General features: G+C 48.1%; 1 protein-coding gene and 1 long non-coding RNA gene across 2 annotated transcripts in view; one reads left to right on the top strand and one right to left on the bottom strand.

Moving 5' to 3' along the window:
- ZC3H12D (zinc finger CCCH-type containing 12D) overlaps nt 1-15,720 on the bottom strand; it is a 30,452-nt gene extending 14,732 nt beyond the window's left edge. Inside the window, exon 1 of the mRNA XM_029054452.1 lies at nt 15,397-15,720. Coding sequence (XP_028910285.1) covers nt 15,397-15,707 — 311 coding nt within the window. The 5' untranslated portion in view covers nt 15,708-15,720. The remainder of the gene's footprint in view (nt 1-15,396) is intronic.
- Nucleotides 7,184-11,127, top strand: LOC103169227. The gene is made up of 2 exons (XR_485656.4): nt 7,184-7,364; nt 10,901-11,127. It is a non-coding gene; the product is annotated as an uncharacterized LOC103169227 (long non-coding RNA).
- Nucleotides 15,721-23,049: the final 7,329 nt, after the last annotated feature.

The raw sequence follows: 23,049 nt of genomic DNA, 5'->3' as shown, positions 1-23,049 counted from the left end.
TCACTATGGGCAAGTCACAACTTCTCTGGGCCTCAGTTCCCTCATCTGTAAAATGGAGATTAACTGTGAGCCTCATGTGGGACAACCTGATGACCCTGTTTCTACCCCAGTGCTTAGAACAGTGCTCTGCACATAGTAAGCACTTAACAAATACCAACATTATTATTATTATTGGATCGGGTCAATGAAACCCAAGGTTGGAGAATTTTTCCAGGAGAAGGGAGTGGACAACAGTGTCCGAGGTAGCAGAAAGGTCAAGGAGGATTAAGATGGAGTAGCCCCTTTGATTTTGAGTCACTTAACTTCTCGGTGCCTCAGTTCCCTCATCTGTAAAATGGGGATTAAGACTGTGAGCCCCACATGGGACAACCTGATTCCCCTGTGTCTACCCCAACGCTTAGAACAGTGCTCGGCACATAGTAAGCACTTAACAAATACCAACATTATTATTATTGTTATTATTATTATTACTTTGAGGCCTGAGTCGGTAAGGGGTTGTCTGACCTATCTTGCACCTATCCCAGCGCTTAACCCAGTTCTTGGCACTTATTAAATACTATCATTATTATGATTACCCTCGTTCACATTTCATGACTCCCGTGACAGCATGGTACCCACTGTACTCACAGTGCTCTGCACACAGTAAGTGCTTAGTACTATTACTACTTCCTGTTTGACTATTAACAGAAACTCTTGCTGTGGAGTTTTAAAGAAGTGCTGCTAAAATCTTACGATTCTTTTTTCCCCTCACTTGGGGGAAAATCATAAATCGGGACGGAGGATAATGGGCTCAAAAATCATCTACCGACAAGAATCCTGGATTCAATCACTGTCCCTCGACTAAGGCTCCGGAAGGGTGTAAAACTATCCGGCTTACTCCTCCACCAGGCCAACTGCTTCTAATGAGGCTCCTTGGTAAAGAAAAGTGACCAAGCCATTTCCCTGAATTTGCTTGCCCTGGCACAAGGAAATGTGTGCACTATTTAGTGCAAGACAACATTAAAATAAACTCCTGCCAACAATCTTGAAGAAGATATACAAATGACTTCAATAAAAGCCTCAGATTCCTTCTTTGATCCTGGCTGATTAATTCCTCCAAAGCCAAGTTTTTGATAACACAGGCGATTGGGTGAGGGTCCGTGCACGTGTGAGCATGCATAATAATAATAATAATAGTGGTATTTGTTAAATGCTTACTATGTGCCGAGCACTGTATTAAGTGCTGGGGTAGATACAAGCAGATCGGGTTGGACACGGTCCCTGTCCCACATGGGGCTCACAGTCTCAATCCCCATTTTATAGATGTGGTAACTGAGACCCAGAGAAGTGAAGTGACTTACCCAAAGTCACACAGCAGAATAGTGGCAGAGCCAGGATAGAACCCATGACCTTCTGATTCCCAGGCCTATGCTCTGTCCCTTATGCCATGCTGTTTGCTTCTCTCTTTCTCTCACACACACACTTTCTCTCTCTCTCTCTCTCTCTCTCTCTCTCTGTCTCTCTCTCTCTCTCTCTCTGTCACTCATAGGATTGTTCCTTAGACGTCTCTCGTTGCCTCGATAAGCAGAACTGCCAAAGTGTCCCTGAGCAACAGAAATGGCTCAGGGGTTCCACAGCCCATCCTGTTGGTCTCAAAACATTCCCAAATAACCACTCTCTGGCCTCTGGAGTAGGCGAGCAGTACACAGGACCAAGCTACTCTTGCTCCAAAAGCCAAATTTCCAATGGCCTAGTGGAGGCTGCACGGGCCTGGGAGTCAGAAGGACCTGGGTTCTAATCCCAGCTCCTCCACTTGTCAGCTGGGTGACCTTGGGCAAGTCAATTCACTCCTCTGTGCCTCAGTTCCCTTCTCTGTGAAATGAAGATTAAGACTGTGAGCCACATGTGGGACCAGGACTGTGTCCAACCTGATTAACTACAAGCTCGCAGGGAATAAGTGGGTGGGGCATGTACCTGTTTATTGTTACTCTGTACTTGCTCAATCGCTTAGTACAGTGCTCTGCACATAGTAAGCGCTTTGCAAATGCCATAATAATAAGGGTGGGGAAGCCTGGTGTGCCATTGCTAGGGAGAAGGATGGTCCACGGTGGGAGGGGGGTGGCAGGCGGCTGCAACTCCAAAAGGAGTGTGGCCCCACCCCTGCTTCTCCTCGGTCCTGGGCCTGGCCCTCCCCAACTCCCGGACAAGTGCCCACATGCCCTCAGGGCTAATCCATCCTCGGGGGTGAGAGCAAGCTCCACTCCAGCGGGGATCCAGCCCCACCCCGTGGGGTCGAGGGAGGTCCCGTGCTCACCTAGCTGAGTCTGACCGAGGCCAAGGATCTTAGGTCTGTGCAGGTGTGGAAGTAAAAACCGACTTACGGGGTGAGGGTGGGGCTGAGACCTCCGCAAGAGCCATCGCAGCGGCGGCTCCTGAGCAGCCGGCCCTTGCGACAAGCCAGGGCACCGTGGGGCGGGAAGGGGGAACTGCGAGACGAGGAGCGTGACCCCTCAGAGGCCACGGCGGCGGGTGCCCCTCGGACGCACGCCGCAGCCCGGGGCGGGCACGGGAGGACCCCCAGGGTCCCGGGCCTTTGGCTCATCCGGAGCTGCAGGAACGCAGAGCGGCTTGCCCCACATTCCCGCCCGGAGCCACATCGGCCGCTGCGGGGTCAAGAGGCCCAGCCGTGGGGCCGCCGGATGCCCGGCCCACCTGCACTTCGGGCCCCGGGGCACAGGCACACGCACACACACGTACACACCAGCGAGGGACAGCTCGGCCCCTATAAAACCAACAAGTGCCCAGTCCGGGTACCCTGGCACTGGAAACGGGTCAGGAAGCTTCCAAACGCTCTGAGATGGTTCATCCTGGGACAGGTGGACGGGCACAGACTGTTTTACCTTTGCCCCATTTCATCCGGCTCTGGCTCCGCTTCCGCCCTTGGCTCTCTCCCAACCTGAGCCCAGGCCCAGCCCAACCCTGACTGAGCTCTGGGACCTCAGGACTAGGTCAGCCGAAGGCCTACAGGGGCTAATTAATCAATCAGTCGTACTTACAGAGTGCATACTGGGTTTAGACATGTACAAAACACTCCCATTTGCAGTTTAGAAGTGATACAGTTCAATCTACCACGAAAGACAAAGGGCTTCAGAAATGTTTACCGCTCTAACAATGTATACAAGTTATTAAATAATGATCTGATTTAAAAGAATATATATGAAGCCTTTAAGTGGTCTTTTCTACATGCGATATTATTCCTCATTAAAGAAAAAAAGTAAAAAGGCCATTGGTGATTGCTTTGTTAACAGCGTAGAAGACGCCAATTCTCTGGTCACAGACTCCACTAGTACAGCACTTAAGGTCTCTGCACTGTTATAAATGTAATTATTTTAAAATACTGTTAATACCATAATTCCATTGGTATTCCTCCATACAAAGTGCTACATCAGAGTTGGTAAACACATTCCCTGCTCACAAGTTTACAGTCGAGGGATGGAGACATTAATATAAAGAAATAATTTACGGATATGTACCTAAGTTCTGAGGGGCTGAGGGAGGGGTGAATAAGCAGGGATTGTCTCTGTTGCCGAATTGTACATTCCAAGCGCTTATCAGTACAGTGCTCTGCACATAGTAAGCACTCAATAAATACTATTGAATGAATAAAGGATGCAAGGCCGATGCAGAAGGAAGCGTGGGAACAGAAACTGAGGGTTTTGTCAGGGAAAGCCTCTCGGAGGAGATGTGCTTTTAATAAGGCTTTAAAAGTGGGGAGAGTGATTGGCTGTCGGATAAAAAGACGGGGGAAGTTCCAGGCCAGAGGCAGGATGTGGGCAACGGTCGGTGGCGAGATAGACGAGATCAAGGTTGGTGAGTAGGTTGGCATTAGAGGAGCAAACTGTGAGGGCTGAGTTGCAGTAGGAGAGAGGAAAGTTAAGATAGGAGGAAGAGGCAAGGCGATTGAGTTAGGGCCATCATCTAAACACCAATAATAATAATGATAACTATGTCACTCCAGCCCTTACCAGGTGCCAAGCACTGCGCTAAGCACCAGGATGGATACGAGCTAATTGGGTTGGACACAATCCCTGTCCCCCGCGGAGATCACAGTCTCGCTAAATTGAACGCACCACCTGAGGGACAGCAGGAGGCAACGTGGATAACTGGAAAGTGAATTCGATGGGCGGTCAAGAGATCTGGTTCTAATCTGGTTATGCCTGCCGTACGCCCTTAGACGAGTCAATTACCTGCTCTGTATTTGTTCCCGCATCTGCAAAATGGGGATGAAATACCTGTTCTCTCTCCCTCTTAGATCGGGTCCGATCTGATGATCTTGTACCGTCCCCAGCACAGTGCTTGGCCCAAAGTAAGAGCTTAATAAAAACCACCCGTTTACCTCAACGCTTCACACCCCACTTCCTCTCATTCCCTGACCCTAGTCGGCAGAGAAGCAGGAGGGGCGGCTCGAGCCAACTCTCCCCAGTATGAGTCGGCCCAGAACTGTCTTTTGGGCCTGGTTCGACCCAGCCCAAAGCCCAGTCAGGCGGTGACAACCCCCAGACTGCTGAGTCCTATCATCATCATCATCAATGGTATTTACTAAGCACTGGGAGAGTACACTACAACAGAGAACCCTGCCCACAACGAGCTTCCAGGCTTTCAGGGCTCAATCATCCATCCCCTGCATCTCTGCCTGCAGCCAAGACCACATCTACACTATCCCAGACACATGAGGATCTGCCCCACCAGCGGCAATATCTGGCGAAAGAAATTCCGCAACCTTCAACGGTCAGGAAATTCTTCCCGGGGTCTAACCTGATCCTTCACGCTGCAGCTTCTTCACATCTTGGGCAGAAAACAGGAAAAATGAAAGGGAAGGAAGGGCCGCAGAGCTCTTGGGCCAATAACGTTTGCGGTGACAGAAGTGGATATCGTGGTGTTAATAAATAGTGATATGACAGGTGGAGGGAGAAGGGGAGAGCCTCTTCCCCTCCCTGCCACAAAAATGCTCTAGGCAAGGGAGGAAAAGCCCTCACCTACAGATCTCAGTTCCTCCAATGACAGGTCTCACAGGGGGCAAGGGGAACTTGGGGAGAAAACCCCCAGCATACAAGAGACTGAAAAACTCCCAAGGAAATCATTTACAAAATTCACCTTAGCTGAAGAAGAAAGCCCCACAAAATCCAGCTGCCTCAGTTTCCTCTGAACCTTCAGACTCTGACTCTAGCTCAGAGAGCAAAAGGCAGGGAGTCAGAGACAGGCTTTACCAAGGCCCGAAGCCATCTGACTTCTGTGGGCCTGCGCCTCGCTGTTTCTAATCAATCAACCAACCGATCGTATTTATTGAGCGCTTACTGTGTGCAGAGCACTGTACTAAGCACTAGGGAGGGTGTAATATATCAAGTCGGTAGCCATGTTCCCCGCCCACAACGAGTTTACAGTCCAGAAGGGGAGACAGACATGTGCAAATCCAAAAGCAGGGGTGACACAGAAGGGAGTGGGAGAAGAAGAAATGAGGGCTTAGTCAAAGAAGGCCTCTTGGAGATGTGCTTTTAATAAGGTTTTGAAGATGGGGAAACCGACTGTCCAGAGGGGAAAGGACATTCCAGGTCTATTCAGGGGAAGTCACGCCTGCCACCAGGTATGTACCCTCAGAGATCCTTAGAGGAAGGAGCAGGGTGGAGACCATACACAAAGACACTCTCTAGACTGGAAGCTCGTTTGGGCAAGAAGAATGTCTACCAGCTCTACTGTATTGTACTCGCCCAAGCGCTTAGTCCAGTGCTCTGCACACAGTAAGCACTCAATGAATACCATTTACTGACAAAGAGCCACAGAACTGGTTGACTCTCACCGGGGGTGAAGGGGAGGCAAAAGGCCTTCTATCCTGCTCTCTCATCACCTGTGGCCATTTTCCAGCCCAGGAGAAGGCTCCTTCCCTCCCGCCCCCGACTGACCCGTCAGGACTCCCCAAATGCTGGGCAGGCGATGAGGCTTATATTTTTCTAAAATCACTCGCTTAACTAGGGGTCTGTCATTTCTCTCCTTAGGGAACATTGAACTCTTCTTAGCCCCCGCTAGACTGTACGCTCGTTGTGGGCAGGAAATGTGTCTGTTGTGTTGTACTTTTCAAGCACTTAGTACGGTGCCCTGCACACAGTAAGTGCTCAGTAAATACGATTGATCTTGCAGCCAACCATCATTCAATATTAATAATAATAATAATAATGTTGGTATTTGTTAAGCGCTTACTATGTGCCGAGCACTGTTCTAAGCGCTGGGGAAGACACAGGGGAATCAGGTTGTCCCACGTGGGGCTCACAGTTTTAATCCCCATTTTACAGATGAGGGAACTGAGGCCCAGAGAAGTTAAGTGACTTGCCCACAGTCACACAGCCGACAAGTGGCAGAGCTGGGATCCGAACTCATGAGCCCTGACTCCAAAGTCCGTGCTCTTTCCACTGAGCCACGCTTATGGACCATCTAGACATAGCCATTGCAAGATAAGCCTTAGCTCATACGTAAACGTCCCGCAAAGTCATGTTTACCCCCATAATAATAGCCCTTGAAAGCTGCCCTTTATTTTTCTATACCTCATATGGCCTCCCCGCAAAAACCGGGGAGGAAAGAGCAGCCCCATCCACTCCTTCCTGTCTTCCCCTGCCAAAGTAGACGTGGCCCGGCTGCCTGCAGGGTGGCACCGGCCCCTCGGGGCGCCTCACTGGGCAGGGATTGTCTCTGATGCCGAATTGTACATTCCAAGCGCTTAGTACAGTGCTCTGCACGTAGTAAGCGCTCAATAAATACTATTGAATGAATGCGCCAAAGCGGAGCTGCAACGGAAGGGATGGACTGCCACCCTGAAGCCACAATTCGAGTGAGTTGACCACCCCGTGGCCAGACGGGACTGGCGCTGTCCCAAAGTTGACTCCACATGCTTCTGCGATGCCCAGGGATCAGTTCCGTGGTACAAGTAACTGATGGAAATTCTAAACCTGACTCCGCCTCCCCCGTTTCTCCTTCCTTCCCTAGACTGTAAGCTCATTGTGGGCAGGTAATATGTCTGTTTATTGTTATATTGTATTCTCCAAAGTACAACGTTCTGCACACGGTAAGTGCTCAATACATATGACTGACTGACTCTGCCGGGAGACAGACGCTGCCCGACAGCCTGCCTGCCTCACCCACCTTGAGTGGTGCCGAACTCTCCTGTGGGAGGGGGCCCCGAACTTTCCTGCCAACCGTCACCAACTGCCCCGCTCTGCTCTAGCAGAGAGTTGGGCTTCTCAACCAGAGGCAGCCCCGCCAAGCTCAGAAAACCAACCGTCAATTCCCACCGCCATCCCGCAGGGCATCGACCCGGGCCGGGGCTCCCGCTTCTCAAGGTTGGCATTGGGTCAGGGAGGGCGGGAGCCTCCACGTCGCAGGGTCCTGCCGATCGCGGATTCCCTGCTCCTGACTGGTATCAGACCCGCTCGCGATGTCGGGACCCAAGAACCCGTGCTGTCAGGAGGCCACCTGGATGGGACTGCTCTCGGTCTGCTCTCCCTTCAAGCGGACTGAGGTTCCCTGTCTCAGGGAGTTGGCGGGGGCCCAAGCCCTTCGCCCCGACCAGCAGGGTGTTGGAGGCAGCCACTGGGTGTGTTGGCTGTTCACCTCTCTCAGGACAGAGGGAACCTGCTAGGTGCAGGGGGTGGGCAGATTCCTATCTGCTTGGCATAGCCTCTGTTGTACCCGCAATTGATTTGAATGACTGTTTTGCCCACTTAGATTGTCAGCTCCTTCTGGGAACCTACCAAGCGCCTAACGGTGCTCTGCATACAATAAGCACTCAATCGATACTACCGACTGAGAAGAACCACTACAGTGATAGTCAATGCGCTGAGCAGCTCCATTCAAACCTGGGTTCTAGATCGCCAATCTGTATTGGTGTGATTGTTTTCTTTTAAATGGCACCTGTTCAGCACTTACTATGTGCCAGGCACCGTACTAAGTGCCGGGGTAGATACGAGCCACTCGGGTTAGACACAATCCACGTCCCACACATGGCTCACAGACTTAATCCCCATTTTATAGGTGAGGAATCGGCACGGGAAAGTTTCAGTGACTTGCCCAAGATCACACAGCAGACGAATGGCAGAACCAGGATTAGAGCCCAGGTCCTTCTGAGTCCCAAGCCTGTGTTCTATCCACTAGGCAAAGCTGCTTCTCTGAAGAAGCAGTTAACTTCTTCACACTCGAATTTCACAAATACGGTGGCAGGTTCACACGAGAACGATTTAAGAAAAACAACAAATCAAAAGAATAGAAAACAAAAAGAAAAGGAAAGAATTGCGGTATTGTGGCCGTGTACATTGTATGTATCAGCCACAAAGCAAGAGGGCAGGTGGGTGAAATGTGAACTCATCTGCAAACACTTGGTGGTGTCTGAAAGGGACGTGTATGTGTGTGTGTGTGTTCGTATGCTTTCCACATTACGGTTTTCGCTTTACTGCATTTCAGCAAACCCCCTAAAAGCAGCTGTATAGCATCAGAAAAGCAAGGATTATCTCCATCAACAAAGAATACTAATAAATAAAAGTACAGATAGGGGGTCAATAGGGAGTTTGGTAGAGAGTATGGGAATATATTTTGGGTTCCACTAAAGTGATTGCCAGCAAATTCACTAATAATGAGCTCTCCTAAGAACTCTTCGATCCATCAAAAAACAGTATTGATTGAGTGCTACTCTTGGGAAGAGCACTGTACTAAGAACTTAGGTGAGTACAACAGAGTTAGCAGACACTCTCTCTAACCTTAAAGAGCTTACAATCTGGCAGGGGGAAATAGACACTAAAAGAAATTACAGAAAAGGGGAAGTGACAAGCTTTAAAATTGTACTTCCAATGCACTTAGTATAGTGCTCTGCACACAGTAAGTGCTCAATAAATATGATTGAATGAATGAAAAGGTACGTACATTAGTAATAATAATAATTTGGGTACTTGTTAAGTGCTTTACTATGCGCCAATCACTATACTAAGCACTGGGGTGGATATAAGAGAATCGGGTTGGACAGAATCCCCATCCCACATGGGGCTCACAGTCACAATCCCCATTTTACAGATGAGATAAATGAGGCACAGAGAAGTGAATTGACTTGGCCAAGGTCACACAGCAGACACACGGCAGAGCATTAAATGCTACAGGAGGGGAGGGAGGGAAGGGGAGGAAAAAGAGTATCCAAGTTCTTAGGTTTGTCTGTTGCCTTTAAAGAGGTTCTCCTCTCATACGCTGCTGCCAACAAAAGGGAATAATGAAAGAAAAAAGGAAAGAGAAGAAATCATAATAAGATGAGGGAGAAAATAAAAGAGCCAAAGAGTAAAGTGAAAACCCTATGGAAGAGATGAAAGAGAGAAGGAACAAAGAAAGAGAATAAAAATTTTACAGAGGCAATTACTCGGGGAATTAAGAGAAGGAAAACAGAACAAGAAATAAAATACAGGACAGGAAATAACAGAATGGCACGAGACAGAAAAGGAGGTGGGAAAAAGAAGAGACAGGTGAGGGATGAAAAAGAACGAGATAGAGAAGTCTCAGAGAAGCAAGAAGCATGAGATGAGAGAACATGGAAAGGTGAGGGAGTGACAAATTGAACAGCAAGGGCGGGGAGGGAGAGAGAGAGAGTGGGTGAGCATATGGTGGGAGACTGATTGGAAAGACTGATGCGAGAGAGAGATGGAGTGGGTAGAAGGGTAGGCCCGTTGCAGGGGGAAAAGGGTGACCATCAAGAATGCCTAAGAAAATGCCCAAAAAGGAAGCCAGAACACAGGGCATTACTGCTGGCCTAATTCTGTTACCGTTCTGGAACACTTGTACTCCTAAAAATGATGGAGTTTAGGCAAACAGTAAACCTGTCATTAACCTGTTCAGTGAATCTGGAAACTGACATTTTGAAGCCCCAGCTTCATCTAGAGAGAAAGTTTGGTAAAAAAATGACCTTGGCAACATGGCAGTTCCACTTGGGTTACCATAAGAAAATAAGAACAGAAGAAATGCCAGAGTGCCAGTTTGGAACAGCTAAACGAACCTTCCTTCCCAGAACTTCATCTCCAAACAGGTATCAAGGACGCCGGATGGAACAGCGTGGGAGCTATCCCCCTTATCATATCCAATCCCCCCCCCATCAGACCCTTAACTTTCCTATCGCGGATCCATCGTCCACTGAAATCTTCCTCAAAGTCTCTAAAAGCTTTAACTTTTCCCTCCAACATTCCCCATTATGGCACGATCTAGCAAGTTACTCTAGCACATAATTTCCTAACTCCCACAAACCCATTAAGGAACACTTGGCCACCAGTCTTCCCAAACTCATTTTCAGCCCGCACAACTTCTCGTGGTTAATAAAAGCCACTGACTTCTCCCTCTTGCGAGGGGAAGTTCTTCCTTTAGTTTCTTTTGAATCAACCATCCTCAAACTCCAACGAGGGCCATCGCCCTGGTGCCACAACGTCTGATGATCCCAGATCCCGTCGCCACGGAGGCCAGGGAGGGCCCTTTTCCGCCTGCCTCTCTCCGGACCATGGAGTCCTGTCATTTTCCATCTATTCTCATTCAGAAGCTGCTCCAGTCAATCCATCTGTCCATCGATGGTATTCGTTGAGTGCTTACTGTGTGCAGAGAGCACTGTACTAGGTGCTTGAGAGAGAACAATACCTTGGGGTTGATAGGTTCCCTGCCCACAAGGAGCTCACATCCTAGAGGGAGAGGTGGACATTAAAATAAACTACTCACAGGGAAAATGGGAGAGAGAACCAGATCACGTCCGCAAGCGTACAAAAGCGGCCACCGGAACTGAACTGAATAGTATTCAAGACGCAGACACGTCTGCATAATGGAATAACTGTGCTTGCTGATTCATTCTTCTCTACCTTTCCCCAAGGTGCGTAGCATTTTGCTGCCCCCATGGCTGGATGGGCAAGGCGGGACCTGTCCCTCCCCGGCCATCCTACGGATGAAGACCAACGAGGGCCTGAGAACTTGCTAGATCATGCCACAGATCTGTACGGCCAAAAATAAGGATGAACTTTTCCAGTTTATTGCTCTATCTGCTAAACCACTGTGCTTCTTGAAGTCCTAATTAAAGTTGACCTTCCATTTGCGAAATGATAAATGAAGACATGACTCCTGCTTGTAAGATCCAAATGTATTCCATTTGGCTATAAAAATGAGCAGATGGAAAATTTTGTTAGGTACAGGGTGTAGCAGTTCAGTATATAACATTTTCCTTGTTTATTTGGCTCTTGGCCCCGGTGTATTTAAAATTAGCCGATTGTTCTTCTGAGGGAGCCTGGGCAAATTGACTCTCATTTCTTTTAGCAATCCCTCTACAATAAGCTGATTCTAGAAAGCATAGTGGGGCCACGTGTTTTAAATTCAGTCACCGCTCTTATTATTCTGGGGGTAGAGTTTCAAACTGTCTGGTCAGATGCACAGAACGATTGAGAGAAAGGAAGCCAAGGCAGTTCTTCCAGAGTGCAAGGGGAACAATCATAATAATCGGGGTATTTGTCAAGCGCTTACTACGTGCCAACCACTAATCCCTGTGATAATCAGGTCAAACACAGTCCTCGTCCCACATGGGGCTCAGTCTAAGGGGGAGGGAGAACGGGCAGTGAATCCCCATTTTACAGATGAGGACACTGGCACTTGCCCAAGGCCACACAGCGGGCACATGGCGGAGGCACCGTTAGAACCCAGGTCTCCTGACTTCCAGGCCCCGGCTCTTTTCACTAGGCCCGCCCTGGAGTGCCTCTCGCCGAGCAAAAATAGAAGTTGAGTGGGGGATCAGGCTGGCTCCAATCAGCAGGGTGAGCAACTTCTGACAGCTTCCTCCACCGGTTTGGGTGGAGTGCCTCGGTTCTCAAGCACCTTCCTGGCCATTACCTCGCTGTGCCCTCAAAACACCCCAGGGAGGTGGAGAGTTTCATCAAGAAATTGTTCATTAGAGGCACACCAAAGTTCAGGGGCCCACAGTTGGAACCAAAATTTCCTAACTCCCCATCTATGTCTTGTAGTAAGTTTTTACAATGACTCCTTACCTCTTCTTCCCCCCTACTTCCCTTTTCATGACCATGTGTGAGGAGGCTTCACCGGGGTTTCGAGGGTGTTTTATGATCACGCATGCAAATACACGAACACAAAGAGTTGTGAAGAGACTCTGAGATATATGAATGGCCACACAATCTTGGGCATCTATTTTTCCACTGACTGTAAGCTCTTTTGGGTAGGGAACACATCCACCAACTCTGTTATACTGTTCTCGCCACTGATGGATAATAAAAATATTTTTAGCTATATTAGCAGCCAATTAAAAACAGGAAAATGCAGCAGGGAAACCTAAGATGCCCATAAGCAGGTCCAAAGGACTACAGGATCCTCTCAGATCTGGCACCGGGGAGAAGAGAAGAATAAATACTGACTTGACTAACTTGGCTCTATCCCAGTGCTTAGACCAGTACTGGCTATATAGTGAGCACTTTAATACCTTAAAAAAAAAAACACACCTTAGGGCAAAATGTTGCCTTGCAGGGAAAGAGATGGCTGAGGAAGGCAGAAGTTGGAGTTGGTCGCGTTGGGAGCTTGAAGAGAATTGCAATTACTTATTTTGTTTTCAGCCCCACTCGCACTGGCGGAGAGCCTTGTACAGTGCTCTGCACAAAATGGGTGCTCAATAAATGCTATTATTGATGATGCTACGTTCTCACCGTCAGTGTTATCTTTGAAAAGGAAGGCTAGATTTATACACACACGGAGACTAAGACGCACACACGCACACAGCTGACCGTGCGATTTATGGAGCTTGAATCTCTTGAAGGGAAATGCTTTAAGAAGCAGCGTGGCTTAGTGGAAAGAGCCAGGGCTTGGAGTCAGAGGTCGTGGGTTCTGATCCCGGCTCCGCCACCTGTCTGCTCTGTGACCTCGGGCAAGTCACTTAACTTCTCTGTGCCTCAGTTACCTCGTCTGCCAAATGGGGATTAAAACTGTGAGCCCCACGTGGGACAGCCTGATAACCTTGTATCTCCCCCAGCGCTTAGAACATGCTTGGCACATGGTAAGCGCTTAACAAATACCATCATTATTATCATTATTGAAGATGGAGGGAGGGAACTGGTGTTCAGAGAAGCAGCCTGAGAGAACTTGGCAGGAGAGGAGAGGCAGGGAGACCCAGCGGGGAGACAGATATTGGGTTCCTGGCTCTCCTGGCCCATTCCTAGCTTCCAACAGCCCTCCTGCTCAGCAATCCCGGGAGCTTTGGTCTCCTTCTCCCCTTTCAGTTCTTCCGTTATTTTTTGGAGGTGCAGCTGGCTGGTTGGAAATTCCCTTGCACTGAGGATTAGGGCAGGGAAAAGGAATATCTATTTTGGGAGTGAGAAGGAGCAGGCCGGAAAACCATGCATCCTCATTCATTTTATTATGAGGAGACACAGAATCCTGGGCTAGGGAAGTTCATTCATTCATTCAATCGCATTATTTGAACACTTACTGTGCGCAGAGCACTTTACTAAGCACTTGGGAGAGTACAATACAAGAATAAACAGACACATTCCCTGCCTCAAAATGAGCTTACTTTCGGCCCCCAAATCCCACATGTAGACTGCAGAAGGTGCCACACTCTGGGATCTCAGACCAAAACAGGCCTTTCAGGAGAACCACCAGGCTGAGGGATTACGGTTTTTCACTGGTAATTTCACCCAATTTGAATTCGGAAAATCGTGCCAACTGAAACACCTACTTTGAAGTACACCGTTATTTTCAAAATGACAATAAAGCTGATCCCCCAAAACCTTATCTTTGTTGATGAGCTATAGTGGAAACAGTACAGAACAGAGTCAGGTGACCCTGTTTCTAGACCCAATTCTGGCACTGGCCTGTTTTGTGACCTTAGTCAAGTCACTTGACTTCATTCATTCATTCAATCGATCGTATTTATTGAGCGCTTACTGTGTGCAGAGCACTATACTAAGTGCTTCGAAAGTATAATGTGGCAACAGAAACAAACCACGCTCAACAACAGGCTCGCAGTTTAGATTTCTGAGCCTCAGCTTTCTCATCTTTGAAATGAGGACAAAACAGGCTATGAGCCCCACGGGGGGAAAGGGGGACAGACACTGTGCCTAATCTCATAAGCTTGTACCTACCTTAGTACTTAGCACCTAGTATTTAATGAATATCCTCATCATGCACAATTTTAATTTAATGCTCACGTGTGCGCATACACACACAGAGCCATGTTGAGGGTTCAGCAAGGATGTCAGCCACTAGAATCAGAAACTGGCTCTAACGGCAAGACACTCTCCATTCTTCAGCTTGAGTGCACTTTCAATCACCTACACTCTCTTGAGATCTCAACTCCAAAATTCCCCCCAATTTTCCACTCTGCCTCGAGTCCTTTGGCTTCAGATACGAGCTGCATCGTTCTGGCTCTCTCAGGACTATATGATCTCAGATAGGATTTTCTTTTTGCTTGGGGTCAAGGATGGGGAGAAGAGGCTCTGAATCTTCCACGTTCCTCCTCTCCCTCCTGCTGGCAAAGGGAAGAGATCTCCCCTGCCCCCATTTGAATAGCTCCACGTGAGCCCTGGTTCAAACACTCCCAACTGTCTGAATTCAGTCTGGCCCAACCATCTCTTGTGCTCCCAGGGCTGTTTCCACTCATCTGACCTCTAAGCTTTCATCTTCATCGGCCTGAGGAGGCCCTGATCCCTAGAGCACCCAGTTCCGATCCATCGATCGTATTCACGGAGTGCTTACCCGTCCGTAGGTCACTGTACTAAGCTCTTGGGGGAGTATAACGCAACAGAGTTGACAGACACGTCCCCTGCCCACACTGAGTTTACAGTCTAGAGGGACATCTATTTGGGCACCTGGACAATCTGATGACACACAGGGTCTCATGGGTAACAATGTTAGTCTATCTGGAGGCACTCCTGTGACTCAGCTTTAGCGAGGGGAAAAAAGCAACATCTTACCAGCTGCTAACAAACGGTTTCCTACGGTTGGTTCTTGGTTCCCGGCAGTGACTAAGCAGACCGACCAAACAGTCTCTTGCCCTGGAGGGGTGCCACCCCTCTGAACCACATGTGTACAAAGCGAGGGACACGGGTCTCAGAGAGACGTGAGGCAGCTGGCAGTGGTCAGGTAAGACTATGATAGGATCATCTATATTTTTAAGTGAATGATTCTGCTCTCCCTTGAACTATGAAGCTCCCCAGAAACCTTAGGGGGCGGAAAAGTGAAACCATCCCAGCTACGGTGGAGGGGCATTTTAACTGGGCACGGGGAGAGGGAGGAAAGAGGATGGGGAGAGGATGGGGAGACATGGGACTTTAGCACCCCAGGCAAAGTTTCAGGAGAAGACAAGCAAATGAGTAATACCTCATCGCCACGTTGCTGCCGTCAATCACGATGGGTCTCAGGGAGCAGCCGGTCGGGTCCCCCGTCTCCCGTTCGGGATCGGCACCGCGGTGCTGCTTGGGCAACGCTCCGGTGCTGCTGCAGGCGCCCCGGGCGACGAGCTGGGGCCCGGGACTCCCTTCGGCATGAGGGCTGCTGCCCATCTGAATCAGCTCCTGCAGGACGTCGTTGACCAGCGCCCTCGGCCCCAGCTTGGCCAGCACCTTGACGGCATCCTCCTTGGCGTACCCCAGTTTGCAGAGGAAGTCCAGCTTCCCCGGAGGGGACCCCATCTCTGTGGCGGCCCTGCGGTCCGACTAAGCGCTGCGGCCCACGAGCCGCCTCCGCCGGGCCCGGGACTTGGCTGGGATCAAACCGCCGACAAACACGGACATGAGCTGAGGGAAAGAAAGTCATCAGATTGCAGTGAAGCTGTCATACCAAAAAGGACAATATATTTATACCCTTGCTCTCCGGCCTTATCTCTCAGGAAATCATGGTCCCATTGGGGATTTTGAGCTGCTCGCTGTGGTTACTGAGCCACAGATGCAATCACTTTGCTTTTACTAGTGCAATCTGAAAAGTGCACCACCGCTACCAAATGCAGACTTCATTAAGCAAGGGGGGGGGCTGGCGGCATGGGGGGAAGGGAGTGTTACGTGGGGAGGGAGAGAACAACGGCTTTACAACTTTAGTATGCAGCAGAAACCAGGTTCTGAGTGGCTGGGCAAAAACGACGTGAGACCGAAAAACCGAGGGGACGTCTACTCCTGGCCAAAGCACTCTCCGGATCCTGTTCTCGATCCAACCCCCGGATGGTTAAGGAAAGAGTTTACCACGATTGAACCTGCATGGTTAGTCAGCCCTCTAAGTGGTGGCAGGGGCCTGAACCGGATGACCTCTTGGGGTTCCTTCTATAGTTCAGCGTTCCTATGAGCCACTTGCTGCTTCACGGTTTGTTTTTTTCTTTTTCAGCTCAGTGTTCCTTGGGTGGCAGTTCAAGCTTTCATTGCAAGCCCAATCCAAACCTGCTCTACTAGCCCCGGAAAGTATTGTTAGCCTTAGTTCGGGAGTGCTTGGCTCACGAGACTGGGCCTTCCGGGTACGTGCTGACCCAAGGCGTGAAAGAAATCGCACTGATTTCGAAGTGAGAAATAAAATAATAATAATACTACTAATAATGGTATTTGTTAAGAGCTTACTATGTGCAAAGCACTGTTCTAAGCGCTGGGGGATACAAGGTGATCAGGTTGTCCCACGTGGGGCTCACAATCAATCCCCATTTTCCAGATGAGGTAACTGAGGCACAGAGAAGTGAAGTGACTTGCCCAAAGTCACACAGCTGACAAGCGGCGGAGCCGGGATTAGAACCCATGACCTCTGACTCCCAAGCCCGGGCTCTTTTCACTGAGCCACGCTGCTTCTCTAAGCCCCTTTTTATGCACTGTGCTCCTTTCCATACCCTCACGCCGTTAGGAAAACACCTTATTGGCACCTGGAAGATGAACACGCTGGCTTTCCAGAGGAAAACAAAGGCAGTTCTGAGCACCAGAAGCATGACGGGTTTAATGTTCTCTCACGGTTCTTGCCTCTATCCCAAATGCTCTCTTCCTTACGATCTTGTAGGTTGTTTTTTATCTTCTTTTCCTCCCCCACTACGATTCAGTCCAGCTTTCCCTGCCCACGTCACGTACCTTCAAAGCAGAACTGCGGAATCAGTACTGGGACAATCACTGGACATAATGATGCCCAGAATTCTGACAACGCTTTTTCCCGCGAGGATTGCTGTGACGTCTTTACCCACACTAGGTCATTTTTCTTTCTGGACTTGAGGAGGCAAATTGGGAGGTGTGTTCCTTTTTTTTACGTCCTCCCCCACTGACTCTATGGGAGGAGTAATTTGCTCCCCCTGGATATCCCAAACTGCCAGTGGACCACCTCTGTTATTCCTACCTTACACCGACGTGTAATTTGCTCTCTTCAAATTAATTTTCCCACGATCCCTTTCCGAAAAGGGATGGGGCAGAAAGTGAATACAGCAAGATCTTTTTGGCTACAATTCAAGATGTTTGTAAATGTATTTTTTTTTTAATGAACTGACTGATTAGGTTAAAAGCCCACTTAGACACCTTTTAAATGTTCTTTTACAAAGGAAGTTGTTGCAACGAAAGCTGACTGGTAATGCTTGTGAGAAGACTGAGGCACAGTTAAATGTGGTGACTTATCCAAGTTCACACAGTCTGTCAAGAGCCACAGAAACATAGGTCTTTCAACCAAAAGGTTTAATTACTGGTTTAACACGCTGGTTGGCTTTCTTAACCTGCTGCTGTTCGTGAAATACCATCGCTTTAAATTTAGTGAGTCCAAGATACTGAAACAACCTTATCGTGAGGTACTTATTTTTTTAGGTGATTTGGTTTTTACAATTACCTTGGAATGCTATTCTCTGGAACTGTACCCTCAAAATAAAAGACAAAGCCAGCATTCCCATGAGACAGACCAAGTTACATGTGGTCCTGTCAGTAGACTAGTTATTGCTACAGAAATTCTTGGAAAGGGTTGTTTCCCTTCCAAATTTCTTTAGCAATATTCTTCAGCATTATACAGCATCCCAGTCAGCTTGCCTCCATGGAACACCATAAAAAAATACCTTCTTGCAATTTTTTCCCCTTGTGCCTTCATTTGGCAAAATTCCTCCTAACTTTCAAATTTTAAAGCCAGAAAGAGCAGACAATTTCACTTCTGTTCTTTCCCATACTACGAACTGAATTTGGTTAAGAGAATTAGGCCTACTTCATATTTTCCATCTTCTGAGCAAATTCTGAAACTGCAGTTTCAGTTAAATCCTTGTAACTCTCTTAGGCATTATCTTAAGAATCACTATCTTTACAAGAAGTGAACGAGGGGGAAGTGAAGGTGGGTTCAACCTGACTTGGTTATTCATTAATTTTTAAAAAATCTGGAAAAAATTAGTTCCCTGTGAGGTTCTAACTGGAAGACTGTTGATGTGGACTTTCTCTGTCATTATCAGGAAAACTTTGGCAGGTGTCCTCAACTTGCTAAGTCCCGTACCACAGAGCAGAACTAAAGAAAGTCTTAACATCAAGGGGTTTGAATAACTGAGCGGAGAATGAAAGCCTGAGGTGAAGCACCGTGGCTCAGTGGAAAGAGCCCGGGCTTGGGAGTCAAGAGGTCATGGGTTCCAATCCCAGCTCCGCCACTTAACAGCTCTGTGACTTTGGGCAAGTCACTTAACTTCTCTGTGCCTCAGTGACCTCATCCGTAAAATGGGAATTAAGACTGTGAGCCCCACGTGGGACAACCTGATTACCTTGTATCTACCCCAGTGCTTAGAACAATGCTTGGCACACAGCGCTTAACAAATACCATCATTATTATTATTATCTATTGGTCATTATCTGGACTAGAACATGACTTCAAAAAAGTAGTTCCATAAGTCCATGTCCTCTTCTGTTCTGCAAACGATCATACTTTTTGAGCACATGCTATGTGCAGAGCACTGTACTAAGCACTTTGGGAGTACAATATCAAGGAGCTGGTAGATCCGTTCCTGCCCTCCAGGAGCTTACAGTCTAGAGGGGGAGAAAGATGTTAATATAAACAAGTTACGGATTGCGATAATAATGATAATACACTGAAATCGAATAGCTTTATTTTTCCAAAGCTATCTCATTTTACCTGGACGAAACCCCTGTGAGGCAGGGAGAGACAGGTAACTACTATGCCATTTGACAGATGAGGAAACTGAAGTACACAGCGGTTACGCAGCTGTCCCAGGTCACCCAGCAGGTCAAAGGCAGGGGTGGGGCTGGAACTCAAACTCCCTGGCTCTCAGGACGCTTCTCCTTCCACTAGACTACACTGCCTCAAAATGACTGTCCGACCAAGACCCCAGTGTCACTGTGGACACTAACGAGGTAAAAGAAAAGTGGCTCATTCCACTTCCAGAAAGTCCATTTCTAAACAGAGCCCTCTCGCATAAATTCTTCTTATACTCAAAATGAGCAATGTGAAACCTAGTGGAATTTCAGTTACGTTTTCACAACTGATGCTTAGAGGGACATGTAAAATTAAAGACTTATCAGAAGAAGTCTGGGAATTCTCATGAACTGCTCTACGTTGTGGCATGTGCAGTATATATTACCAGGAACCTGATTTGCTAAATCTGAAAAAATCTTCAAGGGGAATACGATTCCTGAAAGAGTTGCCGTGATTAGCGTTCCAGATGTTAGAGCCTGCTGGGACTCGAGCAGACACTGATTTTTTCCTCCAGAACCCAGGGAACTTCCGTCTCTCAAAACTTTCAAGATCCCAGTGGAGCTTCAGCCCTGCTGCGGGAAATTCCTGAATGGAATTTGGCGAAGGTAGTTCCATGCCATCCCTGGAATGCTTGTCTTTTCATTTCGTATTTGGGAAGAGGCTTCTTGAATTTCTGGAAAGGTGTGATTTCAATCCTGAAAGGGCGAGAAAGTTTCTAGCACTTGGGAGTTATTACCTAGGGCAGGTGGCTCTGGGGCTGATGTTGATATTGCTTTCAATCAACAAATTAGGCACTTCTAAAGGAATATCTAAAGGCAGAATATTCTAAAGGAATATTTCAAGTTTCGAGTTCTAAGTCCAACACGTGATGAGGAATTTTATCCCAAGAGGGCCCTGAGATATGCATTTTGAGCTGACACATCTGTCAGTCATCCTTTTACCACATCTCAAGGCGTTCCTTTGAGTCACTTTTCTTCTGAAAAAGTAGACTGTACATTAAAAATGACTTTTCTAAGACATGCAAATATTTTTCCCCTAGAAAACTAGTTCCTTATTTTCAAGCTGAGCTTGCTCAGAGCAACTGCTCCAGCCCCAAAACGCACAGTGGGGGTTTAGGTGGGCTGTGAGGAAAGGCGGCCTCTGCCTTTCAGTTGGCCTTAACGGGGGTGTGCCACTGTTTGTTCATTCATTCAGTCATATTTATTGAGTGCTTACCGTGTGCAGAGTACTGTACAAAACACCTGGGAGAGTACAAAATAACCATAAACAGACACATTTCCTGCCCACAATGAGCTTACAGTTTAGAGAGGGAGAGAGACATTAATATAAATAAATTACAGATATGTCATTTACAGAAAATTGCTGTGGGACTGGGATGGGGCTTGTGGGGGGGGGGGGGCGAATAAAGGGAGCAAGTCAGGGTGATGCAGAAGGGAGTGGGAGAAGATGAAAGGAGGGCTTAGATTTCTCTATTTTTATTCCCTGCCCAGCCTCCAACAGTAAGCATGCTTTCTGGAGAGGCAGATGCTATAAGCCCTGGGGTTTGTTCCCCCCCCCCCCCCGCTTCCTAAGCATTCGGATAGCAGAGAAACAGTGTGCTACTGGGGAAGGAGCACAAGCCTGAGAGTTCTATTCCTGGCTCTGTCACCTGTCTGCTGTGTGACCTTGGGCAAGCCACTGAACTTCTCTGTGCCTCAGTTCCCTCATCTGTAAAATGGGGATGAAGACTGTGAACCCCACGTGGGATAACCTGATTAGCATGTATCGCCCCCAGCGCTTAGAACAGTACTTGGCACATAGTAAGCACTTAAATACCATTATTATTATTATTGTTATTATTCAGTTACCTCATCTACACAAATAGGGATAACGACTGTGAGACCCAAGTGGGACAGATACCGTGTCCAACCTGACTACATGCTACCTCAGTGCTTAATACAGTCAGTCGATCGGATTTCTTGAGCGCTTACTGTGTGCAGGGCACTGTACTAAGCATTTGGGAGAGTACAATTCAACAACATAGCAGACACATACCTTGCCCACGACGATCTTAGAGTCTAGAGGTACAGTGCCTGGCACATAGTAAGCGCTTAATCAATACCAGAAAAAGAAAAACACATCCCTCCTCGGAGCAAATAAGGTTTTGTACTTACAGGGAAGTGACAGGTCTTCTAGAGGCTCGTCCTTTGTGCCGCTAGGTCCAGTGAGAGAGCCTGGCGAGTCGACGGCAGAGTGTACCCACAGCCACACGACAATCTCCAGATTGAGCAAAAATGATCTCAAGAGGAAGCGAGGCCCACATTTATAGGCTTCACCGATGTTGACTAAAAGCAAGAGAAAGTAAATAAATATAGAGAGGCAAGCAAGTGTTGTGTGGCAGTTACAACAGGCCCCCTCATGCCAGCGCTTTACTTCCTTAACTAACTGGCACAAATTCAACTGCATAAGTCGTTGTACTTCGGCTGCAAAAAAGGGAAAAAATAAAAGAGGAGAACTGGCAAGTCTAAACTTCGGCCTGAGTCAGGGAGACAGGGTTCATCGGTCACTTGCCAAACTGACCAGTCCGCAGCAACGCCAGGCTGCATCGACGCTTTGACCAACACAGTCGGGACCCAGCAGCAATCGACTCAACCGATCGACCCTCTTGAAATCCTGAGAATCGCTGCCTTGAGTGTCATCTTCTGCTGGGAGCCCCAAGGAGAGAATGGCAGGTATGGGCTCGTGTCCAGGTCAGAGAGGAAATGATGGAACTGGAAGCGGGTGGAGATACGTGACTGGGGTCAGGGCAGGGACAGAGAAAGTGAAGCCACTGGTCCTACTGGTCTGGTCTACCAGTAGGACAGGTGAGCGATTAATTCACAATGTTTCCCGGCAGTGAAGTTAACACAAAAGTTGTGGGCACCCTCTGGAGTTCAAAAGAGGCCAGAATGAACCAGGGTGGGAAGACGGCACAGGAAAACACAAGATACACCCAGTTCTCTTCTATGTTATTGCAAAACAGTATGTTCAGGAAAACTCACACTGAAACATCCAATGCGTGTCTCTCTCTCTGTCACATACACGCAGACACATACACATGCACAAGGAGTGTTTTCTGAAAATTCAGTGCGCTGGGTCGAAAGTAAGCTTGTGCTGTCAGAAGAACACTCCTTAATTCCCAGACATATTTTAGCCAAAACATAAATTAAAAAGCCATGCCCTGTGCCAGAACTGGGCGTGTTTGAAAAATCACAGAAAACATGCTCCTGCCCACTGCCTCTTCAGTCTCTCACTGGGATTTAGAGAAGTGTTCAAAAGAACTCATCTCTTCCATGTGCCAAATGGCAGATACTTCCCAATTCACCTGGAAGTTGCCTCTCACCAGAAATGAGAAGGCTAAACGTCAGCTAGCTTATGCTTCCCAATCAGACGACAGCAAACGGGGAATGCTGGAGGAGGGGCTCTGGCAGACCCCTGAAAAGTTCACATCCAAACCTATCTAGGTGACTGAGGTAGTTACTGCCAACATCAAAATAATTATGGCGACCACTGTATGACCACCACAGCTTTGGGAGTCAGAAGGTCATAGGTTCTAATCCTGGCTCCATCACTTGTCTGCTGGGAGGCCTTGGGCAAGTCACTTCACTTCTCTGTGCCTCAGTTATCTCATCTGTAAAAAGGGGATTGAGACTGAGAGCCCCATGTGAGACAGGGACTGTGTCCAACCCAATTTACTTGTCCAATCCCACCACTTAGTACAGTGCCTGGCGCACAGTAAACACTTAAATATCATTATTATTATTATTACTATCAATCAATAGTCTTTACCGAGTACCTTCGCTGTCCAAAGCCCTGAAGCAGGCACTTTGAAGAATC

The sequence above is a fragment of the Ornithorhynchus anatinus genome, chromosome 2 (genome assembly GCF_004115215.2).
Source record: "Ornithorhynchus anatinus isolate Pmale09 chromosome 2, mOrnAna1.pri.v4, whole genome shotgun sequence".
Lineage (NCBI taxonomy): Eukaryota > Metazoa > Chordata > Mammalia > Monotremata > Ornithorhynchidae > Ornithorhynchus > Ornithorhynchus anatinus.
The sequence above is the reverse complement of the archived record's forward strand: the minus strand, read 5'-3'. Positions and strand labels throughout refer to the sequence as shown.